The 14639-nt window shown below is 49.0% G+C and overlaps 1 protein-coding gene across 5 annotated transcripts in view; it reads left to right on the forward strand.

Moving 5' to 3' along the window:
- Positions 1-14009, forward strand: part of TMEM94 (transmembrane protein 94) — a 96193-nt gene extending 82184 nt beyond the window's left edge. For all 5 annotated transcript variants that reach the window (XM_074970584.1, XM_074970587.1, XM_074970586.1 and 2 more), the window contains 11 exons: positions 820-919; positions 2039-2147; positions 3564-3753; positions 4559-4636; positions 5225-5310; positions 6558-6639; positions 7066-7220; positions 7796-7890; positions 9524-9617; positions 9971-10141; positions 10457-14009. In XM_074970584.1, the coding sequence (XP_074826685.1) occupies positions 820-919; positions 2039-2147; positions 3564-3753; positions 4559-4636; positions 5225-5310; positions 6558-6639; positions 7066-7220; positions 7796-7890; positions 9524-9617; positions 9971-10141; positions 10457-10529 (1233 nt within the window). In that variant the 3' untranslated portion in view covers positions 10530-14009. The remainder of the gene's footprint in view (positions 1-819; positions 920-2038; positions 2148-3563; positions 3754-4558; positions 4637-5224; positions 5311-6557; positions 6640-7065; positions 7221-7795; positions 7891-9523; positions 9618-9970; positions 10142-10456) is intronic.
- The last annotated feature ends 630 nt before the right edge of the window (positions 14010-14639 follow it).

A 14639-nucleotide genomic window follows, 5' to 3' on the forward strand; every position in this document is an offset into this window, starting at 1 on the left:
ACATAGCTTCTATTGGCCTCGTAGAGACACAAATTTAAAACCACTCCTGTAGGCCGCTATTTAGAAAAAGAAAACTTATCTTCTTAAATTTCAGCAGGGTTGCGGATGAAATACCTCCCGCTTCTCCCCACCGTCCCCCCCCCCCCAACTCCCCACACACTCATACACTAGGAGACAGCAGAGAGTCCCAAAGAGCTTGGCCTTCAGACATGCAAAAACTCGCACGGGGGAAGTACCCTTCTCTCACTGGCTCAGTCTATATCCCCTTCCTCCCGCTGGAGCCATTCCCCCTCATTCATTTTTTCATGTTCATTTCTCCCTCCCACTGCATCAAACAACCTCTCTCTCTCTTTTGCCCAGGAAGGCTAGCTCCAACAGCAGGGCTAGCCTGACATCCACTCTTCACTCAGTTGGTTTTCCTGGGCTGGTGTTCCAGGTTGAATTGAAGGATTCAATCTCTTCCTAATGCAGTGTCTGAACTAGTGTTCTGGCTGGATGGTCAAACGCTAGTTAAATCCCTGACCACTGTTGGGTCATGCTGCACCTGCAAAGGGCAAATAGTAAATCATGGGGGAGAGCATGGGCCAATCAGCATGTGAATTGCAAAATAACACTTCAATGGGAGCCGTGTTTTATACTCTCTTAGGAAAGCCAAGCTCTCTCTACAGTGGACAGACAGCAACTTATGCTCGATCCTGCAATCGCAGGAATCTTGCCCCACAGAGATTTGAGTGCAGGAGTTGGGGGGCTGTAATCACCACCTTGATATTAATTTACAATTTTCTCCTCCATCTTAATCTCGCTCTTCTTTCTCTAAAGGCCAAACTTCCTCGAGGGATCCACCAGGTGAGACCTCACCTGCAGAACATTGACAACGTGCCTTTGCTGGTGCCCCTGTTTACCGATTGCACCTCAGAGAGTAAGTGACCGCTGGGCTGGGCCTGTCCCACACATCAGCTGCCAAACATTTCCAGATAGTTGCTGTGGGTCATGAGAGCATGGAGGGGTGGGGAGACCCTGTAGCAAACTGGGAGGGGAACTCTGGGTGGATGAGCCTCCATTGCAGTCTTATGTGCTGAGGGCCAGATCCTGAGGGCCAGTGATCATTTCCTTACATGGCTCAGAAATCACTTCCTAGAAGTCATTTCCTACTATGGCAGGTGCTATTAGTGGACTACCTGACTGCCACTAGCTTTATGCATGACTTTGTTTATATCACTTCCCCTCTCAGTGCCTTAGTTCCTTCATCTGTAAAATGTGGATAAAGCTCCTTGTGAATGTGGGTAAAGTGACTCAATCTTGCATGAAAGTCTCTATAAAATCCTTATTTTAAATGATTTCCCAGACATTTTTTAACAAGGCCTTTGTGCTCCACGGCCAAGTCCGTGTTAATTGCAATCTCAAGGAACAGTGCCCCAGGCAGAAGAGGCAAAGGTTCAAATGGCACTGGAGCAGCTCTGGATCAGAATTCTACCCCGTCCCTCCATGGGCAGGTGCATAGGGTGCCAGGAGAGCAGTTATTTCTTTTCAAAGGCATAGGCTGAGCTAGGATTGGATTGGATTGCATACCCCTGTCCTGAAATGACTAGACTGTTTAGTGAAGTGAGAGGATGATTTTTGCCTTCCCTTTATTGGAGACTAGATCATAGAGCTTCCTGGTGGGAGAACACAGTGTGGGAAAAAGAGGGGTTTGTTTGGACAGTTAAAATAAGGCTTCTGAGATCTGTTCTGGAGGGTCTGTTCTTGATGTTGGTTTATAATTCGTTGGGGAATTCCTAGTAAATGTGAAGGGCAATAGCTTTTAACCTCAAATCATATATTTTTAAGGTCAAAAAGCTGATGGGCTTAGCCTTTGTTGTCTGAGGGACTCGGTTCTAAAGAGCAGTCTGGAGGTGTATTGATCTGGTAACCTTTAACAGGTTTGATTGTTTGTCTCCAGAAATGAAATCAGGGTGAGAGGAGATTTAAAATGCTTCTGTGCCAGTGTTTGTACATGGTACGGTAAGGCATTAAGTCTCTCTTTGTCATTCTCTCGCAGCCATGTGCGAGATGATCAAGATCATGCAGGAGTATGGAGAGGTGACCTGCTGTCTGGGGAGCTCTGCGAACCTGCGGAACAGCTGTCTCTTCCTGCAGAGTGACATCAGGTGGGAAAGCCGGGTCTGAACTCCTCAAACTGGCTGGTGGTCGGCAACACAGCGCTGCACATGTGTCTGAGGAAACAGCGGATTGCACTGCTCACAGTTGGTGTATTCCATTAGCACCAGCCTGTTTTTTTTTCCATGAGAGGTTTTTGAAACCACCTATCTTGGGGTGGGATGACTGCTCATGTCTCCTGGCAATGATACTAATCAATTTAATAGTGTATCTTAGTTTGTGGGAATAAATTATTTGGAAGGGGAGTTGGACCCACTTTTTTAAAGGTATGTGTGGAAAGCACCTGACCTACACTATACAAGGCAGGCTCGTCTGTGGAAATTTCCATACTTGTGCACTTGGGAGATGTATGCTTACTTTTGCACATGTGTTTTACAAAAAACTGGGGAGCTTTCTGTGTAAATGCTGCAAAAATAGATGCATGTGCTCAGCTGGGTGTCTGCATATAAATGTTCTATCTAAATTGAGGCCAGATTTCTGTGTGTTCCAGAGGATATATACATGTTAAATATTTGTTAGAGATCGAAGGGATACTTTTTAAAAAGAGCCTAAAGGACTTAGGAGCACCCTGTTTTAAAAACTACAAATACAGGGTAAAATTTACTACAATCATTCTGAAAAATAATTATGTACCTTGTTTTTATATCAATTTTCTTGCCACACCAATTCCTTTCATGCAGATACCATAATGTCTCCAAGGTAAAATTACAACATTTTATTTACTCCTCTGTTTCTGTAAACTTGTTGAACCTGTGAGAGTCGTTTTTGGCAGCAGTGTATTGGTATTACTTCCTGTCTGCTTTGCCCAGGTTGGACATTTTATAGTATCAAGGATCATTTCAAAGAGTGCACTTTGCATCACTTGTGCATTTTGCAGCCCATTGCATTACCAATGAATAGATTGGTATTACTTCTTGCACTGTTGATAAAAGATTGACCAAAGATTCCTCGAGCGTCAGGCTGTTAAACTGAGAATGTAAGACTGCATTTGTCATTGGCTGATCTGCCTCCCATCATAATTAGTCAGATCAGTTGTAGACTGAGGTCAAGATGTTTCAGAGGTGACAAGTGATCTTGGGTCATCACATGAGACCCCATCAAGGAGCCTGATTTTTATGAAGTGCTGGGCACCCATCTCTTACAACCCTGGGCCCTCAGATTGGGTCCCCAGAACTGAGGCACCCAAAATCACTTCTGAAAATCTTGGTGTTAATTGAAAGAAGGTGGGACTTGTGCTCCAAAATCCATTAGGTGCTTTTGAAACTCTCACAGGGAGCCATAGGTGATGTATATTCACACATTATGTATGCTGTGGATACATGTTGTGTACTTGATCTTTAGTGTAAGCACGGTTTTCTCCGCATGCGGTGGTGCCTTGCCTTACCATTGCACTGTTGTTTGTGCAGCATAGCGCTGGATCCCCTCTATCCATCCCGCTGCTCCTGGGAGACTTTTGGCTATGCCACAAGCACTAACATGACACAAGTCTCAGATGACCTTACACCCCTGCAGCTCTCAGGCCAGCTCAACAGCTTGCCCTGCTCCTTATCCTTCCACCAGGAAGAGAGCATCAGTATCATCCGACTTATAGAACAGGTGAGTCTGCTACATTCCCCCTTTGGTTTGCCGACGGTCTGTCTATTCATCCAAAATCATAGCCTGAATGTAAAGATCTCCAGTCCTAATAATCCTACCTGTCTGTCATGGAGAGCAAAGCAGGAGTCTTATGTGGCCATTTTAGCAGTGGTGCTGCCTCCCACTCAGCTTCTTCGGCCCCTTTGTGAACGACATCCATAGCACTCTCTGCTGATACCCAGCTTGGCCAGCATCAAGGAGATATTATTCTACCTGACTTCTCCCTTTCCAGTGAAGCATGTCAGACATGGGAGAGCCAGGAAGTCAGCATGAGAATGTCACAGCAAATAGTCTTGGGTCTATGGTGAGACCTTGAAGTGAGTTCTCTGACGGGTGTAAAAGCTCTGCTACTCAAAGATGCAGCAGGACAATGGGAGGAGGGAGTGCGTTGTGGCACCAGGATTCTGACTTTAGTAAAATGAGTAAGGAACGTGCTTATGGAGCTCTCCAGGCAGAAAAGCCTTTACTGCAAAGTTAGCATTAAACCTGGAAAGGCAAAGATATTTGCAGAGGTTCAGGTCCAGGCTTAATTCTGCACCTCCACCCCTACCATCCTCCATAGCTGAGCTGGAGACCCTCTCCTCTCCTGTTTCACCCTCCCCATACCAGCCAGAGACTGTGCCTCAACCACCCAAAATATTTCCTGGGGGGTCGAGGTCATCACTACATGGATGTTTCATGTGAAGTGAGTATAAGCTCCCTTTGGGCTCCTTGCTGCAGGTACCCTCCCAGTGATTGCCCTGTGGGGGCTTGTGCTTCCTTGCAGGCCAGGCATGCGACGTACGGGATCCGCAAGTGTTTCCTCTTCTTGCTGCAGTGCCAGCTGACTCTGGTGGTCATTCAGGTGAGCCCCCCACCCTCGCGGGGCTTAGGGGAGGAAAGCTGGGGGTATGTGAGGATGTAGCCCAATTGGGTGGGTCAGCCTGGAAGGGTGGGGTCTGGCATTCTCCATGGTTTACACATCTCCTACGGTCGGGACCCTGTGTATCCAATACACTTGTTTCAGTTACACGCATTGCTGATTGTTCATGAATAGGATTATGTTCACTCTTTGATGAGGGCAGTTACTATGCTAGCCATGATAAGACTCTGGTTGCTTCCTGGCCTAGACTGCTCCTCCACTGTAGGCAGGGTTTTAACTAACCTCTTGCCAGGAATGTTCTTTGGCCCCCTCTTGCCCTGTGTTTGTAGCCTGGGGACTTGGGTAGGCACTGCTATTCCCAGAGAAGACCATCTCTAGCCTCTGCCACCATGCAGTCCAGAGCAGCAGGCAGGGCTTTGCAGCGCATCTCCAAAGTAATCCAGGTTCTGCAGTATCCAGCCTGTCCCTGCGCTTACCGGGGTGGGGCACAAGGTAAAGCAGGTGGGGGTGTGGTTGCTCTCCCAGTCCTCTTGCTGATCATGCCTTTCTCTGTGATGGTTCTTTGTTCAGTTCCTGTCCTGCCTGGTACAGCTGCCGCCCATTCTGAGCACCACGGACATCCTATGGCTCTCCTGTTTCTGTTACCCGCTGCTAAGGTGAGTGAGTCAAGGGCATCTCCCTGGATACTTTTCCCTTTGCTGTGGCTTTGCCATCTGTAAAATGGGGCTAATATCTGCCAGTGCCTCTCAAGGATATTGTGAGGGTTAACTAATGTCTGTAAAGGGCTTGTGAGCTCCTTGGCTGAAAGGAGAAATGTTGAGAGATTGTTAATGCTTGTCTGTGGCTTGACTTCGTTAGCCCTGCCCTTTGTTATGGAGCCCTTTTAACAGGTTTCCCCAGATGTTCACCTCAACCTGCTATCATACGTGAAAATTGCAAATGGCCTTGTCTATCCCAGGATTTCCTGTGTGCTAGTGACGGCGTGTTGGCTAATGTGGTAAGGGTACGCCTTTCCCCTTAGTGTAGCTACATGCAGAGAGCAGTGGTGCTCATCTCGAGGAGCTGTCTTTGGGGGAGTTGGAGCTATAAGGTTCCGGAGAGCTGTTCTGGCACTATGCTGGGAGGTTTAGCATCACAGTGTCATGGGGCATGAGGTCACACGTTGATATGATAGTGTGAAATCAGGAAATTCTGGTATGGCTGTCTGTCTGGTGTGTGGCTATGACCCTTCAGTGACAATGTTGCTCTGGCAGGGGCGATGGGATGGATGATCTAAGGGATGCTTTATTCATCTCTGACTTCAATGACCCTTTAAATATGCCCTGTCTCGTCCTGCGCTCATGAGTACTGCAAGGGGATGAGGGATGTTTCGTCTTTCTTCTCTTGCTCCTGTGAGCTAGGAGGCAAGAGGGTGTGTTTGTTCTTTATTCCTCCAAGTTCCCCTCCTTGCTGATAGAAGGCAGGGAGATTTTACCTCTTCCAGTGTCCTTACAGCTTCCCTGGTGGCTGGGAAGGTTGGAGCTGCACTGTGTGTGGAGGGCACTCATGATCAGGCACAGCCAGAGGGGCTGCAGCTTGATTATCCCTGATATGGCCATGTATCCCAATCACTCACCTGGAGGTTAGCTTGCCCATTGCCATTTGAACCTTTCACTTCCTGGATTGCTTCGGTATAGGGCTAAGAAAATAGAAATATACTGTCAGAGCACTTTGAGTTTAGCAAACCAAACGATGCTGTGTAAATGCCCTTTGTGTGGCTGGGGCCTGGCCGAGGTTTTCCATGCTAATGCTAGAGGCAGTGAGATTTGCTTCTCCTTTAGTTCAAGTGCTAGGGCTGCTATTTTGGATGACGTGATGTGTGGTTGGAGACACCATCGGGACTAACCTCTGTCTGTTTCCCCAGTGTGTCTCTTCTGGGCAAGCCCCCCCATAGCTCCGTCATGTCCATGGCAACTGGGAAAAATTTAACCTCCATTCCTAAAAAGGTAGGAAGCGTGTTGGATGGGAACAGCTTGCACTTCCCACCCAAGGTTATCCAGGACTGGGGAGCAGTCACGGGAGGCTCAAGTGCTTTCCAGCTGCCCAGTTTGCAAGTTCTGTCCTGTTGACTTGGCTCACATCATCGCCATCCTTTGATGGCGACAGGATGAAGGGAAGCCCTGGCAGCCAGTGTCCTTTTTGGGGCTGCCAATGTCTTGGCTGGGTCCTGATGGTGCAGCCTCTTGCTGCTGTCATCGAGGCTGGGGCACGGAGATCCTTGCTGCATCTCAAGCTCATGAGTCTATTGTAGTGTCTCAAGAGCAGGGGAGACTGTAGAAAGCTGGGAGGAAAGGCTGAAATGGAGTAAATGCCTCTGATTCCAGGCCAGTCTCCTGAATGACTGGCTGGCTTTTGCTGCTCCCTGTTCACAGACTCAGCATTACTTCCTGCTCTGCTTCCTGCTGAAATTCAGCCTGACCATCTGCTCCTGCCTTGTCTGCTTTGGGTTCACGCTGCACGAATCCTGCAAAGGGATGAACGCCACCAGCCTCAACCTCAGCGCCTGCTCCTCCATCATGGTGTATAGGTGAGGAACAGACACTGCCACAGCACACACCTCATCCTGCCATCCTTCCACTTCCCCCAACTCCTTGCATTCCCTATGCTCCATCTTTGTTTTTCTCTGGGCTGCTTCCCTGCTCTTTCTCATGGACCCACTTTGCTGGAGCAGCCTCCCAGGTAGTGTATGTCAAATCCTCGTCCTCCAAATAGCCCCCAACCCCCATCAGGTTCTTTGTCACTATCCCTGGGGCCTAGACTGTAAGCTCTCTGGGGCAGGGCCCTGACGGCATGTTTTGCCTGATGTACACTGAAGCTATCTAAATCCTACTGGTGCAGTGTGATCCTGGGTTTCCTGCCTCTGATTCCTAGAATTCCTACTCCCCCACATGGAGAGGAGGCTGGCTCTCCAGCTCCCTGTGCTCCCCATGCCCTACATTGAGAAGGGGCGGTCTCTTACTTCTTTCCCCCAGGGATCCAGGAGGAGGAGCCCATCCCTGTAACTATACGTGGGGAGTGGAGGCAGCCTGAATCATTAAGCACACCTGTATCTTTGAGTTTTGTCCTAAGCAATGACTCTCAGTGACCAATTTAATTTCCCAGCAATGCTGATGGTGCCCCTGACTGGTTTGGAGAGTTTTCCAACGCTCTCCTCTTAGCGCAGAAGCTCACAGCAGGTCTGATTGTTTTGCACACTGGTAAGTCTCTGTTTCCAGTGGATTTGGGTCTCTGTACTATGGGGACTATACGCTTCCTTGGCTTGTATTAGCAGGCGTGTTGTAAGCAAGACACGACAAGTAATTCTTCTACTCTACTCAGCACTGATAAGGCCTCAGCTGGAGTATTGTGTCCAGTTCTGGGTGCCACATTTCAGGAAAGATGGGGATGAACTGGAGAAAGTCCAGAGGAGAGCAATAAAAATGAGTAAAGGTCTAGAAAACATGACCTATGAAGAAAGATTGAAAAAATTGGGTTTGTTTAGTCTGGAGAAGAGAAGACTGAGAGGGGACACAATAACAGTTTTCAAGTACATAAAAGGTTGTTACAAGGAGGAGGGAGAAAAAAATGTTCTCATTAACCTCTGAGGACAGGACAAGAAGCAATGGGCTTAAATCGCAGCCAGGGAGGTTTAGGCTGGAGATTAGGAAAAGCTTCCTGTCAGGGTAGTTAAGCACTGGAACAAATTGTCTAGGGAGGTTGTGGAACCTCCATCATCGGAGATTTTTAAGAACAGGTTAGACAAACACCTGCCAGGGATGGTCTCGTTATGTAGTCCTATCTTGAGTGCAGGGGACCAGACTAGATGACCTATTGAGGTCCCTTCCAGTCGTACACTTCTGTGATTCAGTTTCAGCTTTCTCCCAAGCTGCTGACACGAGATGGTTGTGCTCCCTGTTAGAACAAGGGCAGCCCAACTGAGTGCTAAGTTAGTGTCCTGCCAGGAGCCCAAGAACTACATCTAATCTGAATGAAATAGCACAGATTGCCTCTATTCTCCACTTTAAGGATCCCTGGACGCAACAGACTGCAGCATGCAGTGCTGCATCTTGAGCCAACCATTCTGGCTGCTTGATGCGGGCAAGAGCATTGCATACTGGGACCTGTAGTATCACTGGGCCACACATCTGTGTTGAGAGAGGCAGTCAGCATTGTGGAGCTATTCTTTGGGGAGCTCTGCTGAAAGTGTGCGAAGTTATCGGTACTGTTAACCCTTACAGTCAGGATAATGCAAGAATGCAAATAGGGAGTGTTGCAAGTGGGTAACCTCTGCTGGGAGGAGGTGCAAGCGCTGTAATCTGGAGAATTCTGAGCCCCAAAGCATTACATGCACTCCACAAAGTTCTGTGTCTGGCCACGTGTCTGTCTGTCTGTCGGGCTGTGGCTTGCCTCTGAAGAAGGCCTGGGGTTAAATTGGGGAGCCCCTAACTGTGACCCATGCCTCTCCCACTTCTTTTGCTTAACTTTTCAGTGCTGATCCCTGTGCTTTCGGGGCCCACTCTGGTTCCTGCATGTTAGCAGTGCAGTGTCATCCTGTGGTTAGAGCCCAGATAGTTGAAGAACCAGCCTCTAAGCCTGGTTCTGACACTGCTGCACTGAGTGATCGTGGGCAGGTCTGTGCCTCAGTTTCTCCACCAGCAAAACATGGGTAACTCTTGCCTGCTTCACGTTGAGGTGAGGCTGTTTGGGAAGCGCCTCATGATGCTTGCATGGAAGAAAGGGTGTGGGGGAATCAGACCAGTATCGCTTCAGTTCAGGCTAGATCTTGGGGCAGAGCCCTTCTCCCCGTCCATCTGTGGTGGCAACTAAAATCACGTCCATCTCTCTCCTCAGTGTTTATATCCATCACCCACGTCCATCGCACCAAACCTCTCTGGAAGAAAAGCCCCTTCACTAACAGATGGTGGACCCTAACTGTGGGTGTTGTGTGAGTATCATCAGGTGCTGAACAGCACAGGGAGGGGCAGGGGCTGCCATTACATACGGCAGGGAGGGGCAGGGCCTGTCTTTAGTTCAGCAGGCTCCCGACAGCTCCGGACACTTACCCCAGTACTATCTGTACAAAGACTCCCATGAAATGGCTAAGCACGGTGGGAAACAAGTTCAGCAGCGTGGGATCCGGGACACTGGGGCAGGTTCTAGTTTGATCCTTTCAGCAGAAGGGCACGTACCTTGTATAATGTTGCAGGAACAGGCGTACTTGGGCCTGAGCCCTACATCACTGATTCCAGGAGGCATGTGGGCATGTCTAAGCCTTGCTGTCTCCATTCATTGAATTAGGTTGCTGGGTCAGGTGATGCAGACGGCTCTGGATCTGAAGCTGTGGACAAACTTAGACTCTCCATTAACCTTTAATGATGTTCACATCTCCCTGGTCTCATGGCTCTTGGGTTTCCACTCCCTCATCCTCGTGGTAATTGTCAACGAGATCGTCAAACTCCACGAAATCCGGTAAGGAACGGCAGTGGGAGGGGAGCCTGCCGACCTGTTCCGCCCCAGCTCCTGGCCGGTTCTTGGGCTGAGATGATGCGTAAGAAACAGGATGAAGAAGAATAATGTGGAATATATGGCCATGCCATTACGTAAGCAGCATGCTGCAGGGACCAGGTGCATTGCTGCAGTGTGCAGGGCCGGCTGGCTACAGAGGGCCCGCAGCTTGGGCTCTGGACGTTTGGGTGCCCTTGTTCTCAAGGGTGGGTTGCTCTGTGAGCTGCAGGACTTGCCCCTCTTCCCTAACGTGCTGCTCTTCCTTTCTGTCCTTTCCAGGGTGCGGGTCCGTTACCAAAAGAGGCAGAAGCTGCAGTTTGAAACCAAACTGGGGATGAATTCTCCATTTTGAACCGCGGCAGCAGGAGTCCTGTGGAGATGCCGCGTGGGGTGAGGGACATATGCTCCTGTCCCCATACAGCCTTGACCTGCGTGGCAAGAGTGGTAGCGCTGGAGGCTTCGCAAGGCTTCCCTTACACATGTGGACCCCTCAGGGCTCCTCACCAAACAGCGACAGGACCTTAGAGAGAGAAGCCACTGCTGTAGCTGTGCCCAGGAGCAGGTTTGAGGCCCCTTACCCCATTGCAGCGCTCCAGGGGAGCGGGGAGCTCTGGCTGCCCTGCAGGCTGCTGTTCCTTTTATTTATTTATTTTTAGTACCCTGATGACATGGAAATGAAGCAATTTCCCCTTGTGGACTCTTCCTCCAGGATCAGCTGTGTCTGTGCAGATCAGGGCCCTGGCATGGCTGCTGAGTCTGTTGGGAGAGGGAGGGGTTGATGGGGGGGAAATCCAGAGCTGCTGGTATAAGAAAACCCCATTGAAAACCCTCTTTCTGCCGTTTTGCCCTTTTGTTAAAGGATTTTATGTTGTATGTATGTGCCCTCCCCATCTCCCATCTTGGCCGCCCTTCCCTACGCTCTCCTGGATCAGAGCCTTGAGTCTACTGCCATTCTGTGAGTGCTACTGTTTGGAAGCAGCCTTTCTCCAAAGCTGGCTCTGCTCAGGCTCCCCGGGGCCCCACACTGCATCATGGAAGCCACCTAGTGTCTCTGGTGGCAGTCAGGCCTGCCCTCTAGTGGACGGTGGGCATACTTGCAGCACAACTGGAAAGTGGCATGGTCCAAATGCGGCTTGCTGGGGCCCCAAATAGTGGGGAAGCAGAGTCTCTATTTGAATCTCATGATGGAGGCTCCCCTGCCCCCGGGGGTATTTCTAACAACTATCTGCATGAGAGCCCAAGCCCTGCCTGCCTTCAGGAGGTCAGGGAGTGCCCTTTGGGGACCACGCCAAAGTGGTCCAGCTTTGATAATCTTCTTGGCCTGGCCAGCTTTCGTGCATCAGGGGAGACTCCCTTAATGCCAGCCGCAAACAAGGCAGCTTTACTGTTGTCTCCCTCATGATGGTGGATTTCTAGTCTTTCACTGACTCATGCAGATCACCCTCGCTGTGACCATCCTGCTTAGGCAGACCTGTCTGAGGCTGGGGGATGCATCTGGCTAAGCTAAGCTGCCTGCCCCAGGCACGGTGTCTGCAGCTGACTCTGATTTCAGGGGCCCCCAGCCTTTCCTAGAAGCAGGTGTGTTTACAGGCAGGCAACAGGATCTCCCTGCTGCTTGGAATTGTGAATGACGAGCAGGGCGGGAAATGGCTGCCTTCCCAGAAGTGTAATTCCCTCTGATCATGTCCTTTTGTACTAGTGTTTCAAAATATCCCCCTCCCCACAGCTATGTTTCCATTCCACCCTTTGAGCACCACCCTTGCAGCTTTTCCTCATGGCTTCTGGTTGTAGGAAAATTGGTTCTTTAGGGGTTAGCTGTGCCATTCTGCTTCCCCACCTCCTGACCTACTGCAAGGGAACTCCCATGTGGACCGCATCCCTCTAAACTTGGAGAGAGCTTCATGGGAGGGCTTGTCTATCCCATGCCACACCGGTGCAAGGCATTATGTGCACTAGCACAGCACATTTGCACAGACTCAGGCTACAGCAGTGGTAAAAAGTCCCAATGCAGAGGAGCCTGGGGTTGCAGGAGCCACCTTGCACCTTTACACAGAGCTGGTGCTGGCTCTGGCTACAGACTGGAATTCGTGGGCCTATTTAACAGACCACTCCCAGTGCTGAAATTTATTCCTTCCCAGGCTTGGAGACCAGACCAAGTTAGGCAAATCCTGGCTCCATCTGTGCTTCCATAGTAACTTCACAAAACACAGATGTCACCTTGGGCCTGGAGCAGAGTAGTAGCTGTTGATCATTTCCTGACAGACTGGGAGGGTGGAGACCCCCTAAGCCAGTTCCCTGTTGCTCCCCCTTGTTGGCCATGTGTCTCAATAAGAGCAGTAACAAAACCAAGGATGATCGATTCTAAGCAACATCCCCAAGCCCCAATATCTCAAATAGGTACTGGGGGAAGAATGGGGGTATGTGTGAGCACCACTGTCAGAGTAAATATACTGGAATAGCTAGGGTATGGTTTTGTGAATGGGAGGGTGGGGTTAGGTGGCATTCTGCTCTGGGCCTTAACAATTTGTCACTGCAAGCATGAACTTGGTCAGATACAGTAAGTGAAGGAGGCTCTGCCTTTCCAGTACAGTCTAGCAGGTGCCTTGGCTAAGTTGGGAAATTGTATCATGTTAGACATGTGAATTGATAAGTGTGATGCTAAACATGACTTGGCACCTAGTGTAGACAGGAACAAAGCATGTTTTAAAAACGTATTGGCCTATTTTGGTGAATACTGGGGTTCACACATTTGAACACAACTGTACTTGTCCAGGTTGAAGGAAAAATCATGTCTAACATTGTGTTAGTTAAAACATACTAGTAGACATGATTGCCTAGTGTAGACAAGGCCCAAAGGGGGTAGCTGGAGGGAGCTAACTAGAGAACTTTAAAAAGATTACAGTCTGCATCTCCAAGCTCAGAGCTGTTGGGGATAACAAGATGGCTGGGAACTCTGATCAACAGCCATTATGGGGTTGTACTATGTCGTTCCAATGTAAAACCAGTCCTTTCGTACTCTAGTAGCTGGCTGTCTGTGTGTAGCCAGTTACATCTGCTCCTTTTACAGACTAGACTAAGCCTTCTATTATTTTTACTCTTTTTAGACGTGCAGGGCTGACATAGCTCCAGGAGAGTGAGCTGGATTCTGCCTTGGCATGGACACTTATTTAAATTGCAAAATTGGTGATGCCTGAGACAGCAAGAACCAAGCTTGACTTTCAGATCTCAGGGTGAATTTGCAGGGTTAGCAGGTGGGAAAAACCTCTCTCTTTACTTGCAAGCTGAGCTGATTTGAACAGGAGTCAGACACAAACATGAAGCCTCCCACTGCCAGAGTCACACTTAAAACTGCACAATTTTGTTCTCAAGGATCTGAGATCTTAGCTTGTTTTGTTTCCCCAGATGTTTTATAGTGTGATTTTAAAGGCAGCAGCTGCCAAAGCTCAGAGCTGGCCAGTCTCTCTTCTAGAGGGGGCATATCCTGTAGATTTCCTTTTCTGTGGTGATCACTCTGAAAATACTTCCCTCTTGACACTCTCTCCCTCCCTGGTTTGACTCAGATGGAGCCAAAATGTTAGAGTTGAGCCTTTTTGGTAGTCGCCTTTGTCTCTGTACAGGCCTTGTCACCTCACACCCCTCCTCCCCTCTTAGCTAACCAGGGTTTTGGAAAGGCATGAGTGCACGGCTTTGGAAAGGAATTTCCTACATCAAAATGTTTTTAAATGGTGTATATTTTATATTGAAAATTAAAATTTTTTGGATGTATGTAAAAAATTTTTTGATTTGTATTAAAACTTGTAAATTGTATAAAAACACAAGCACCCAATGTATGAATGGCAATAAATGATTGTCTGATACTGTGCATCAGGGAGAGGGAGCTTGCTTTCAGTTGGTTGAGTGGATACTAGTGAGAGCTTCCATGCTCTGTGGGGGAGGGGTTATGTAGCTTGGTTCCCCTCTGAGAAACTGATTCATTGTGTAGTGGGAGGCAGTGTGGTCAAAGGAGCTTGGCACTTTGGGTTTCCATTCCTGGCTCTGCCACTGGGTCGCAGGTTGCCCTTGGGCAAATAGCTTCATATCTGTGTGCCTCTGTTCTGCAGAATAACTATTTGCCTAGCACTTCTCATTCCACTGGATCCGAGAGCACTGTACTAACTACAGCTGCAGTAATCAGTTACTCTAGTAATGAACTTGGCCAAGCAGCTGTTGTGAGGCCTAGTTAATGTCTGAATCACTTTGGTCCTGGGTGAAAGGTGCTAGAGAAGAGGAGTCTTAGTGGTGTTGGAGTCAAGAGGGGGAAGGTGAAGGACTGGCTGGAGCTGAGGCAAGTGGGTACTGGGAAAAGTGGAGAAAAATGGATTAGTAGAGACCAAGCAGGGTTGGGCTTGGGCCACCAGCTATGCGTTGCTCAGCAAGACTGCAGCATTGTAACAGTGCTGGACATTGATCTCAAAATGGATTA

The sequence above is a fragment of the Natator depressus genome, chromosome 14, assembly GCF_965152275.1.
Source record: "Natator depressus isolate rNatDep1 chromosome 14, rNatDep2.hap1, whole genome shotgun sequence".
NCBI classification, from domain to species: domain Eukaryota; kingdom Metazoa; phylum Chordata; order Testudines; family Cheloniidae; genus Natator; species Natator depressus.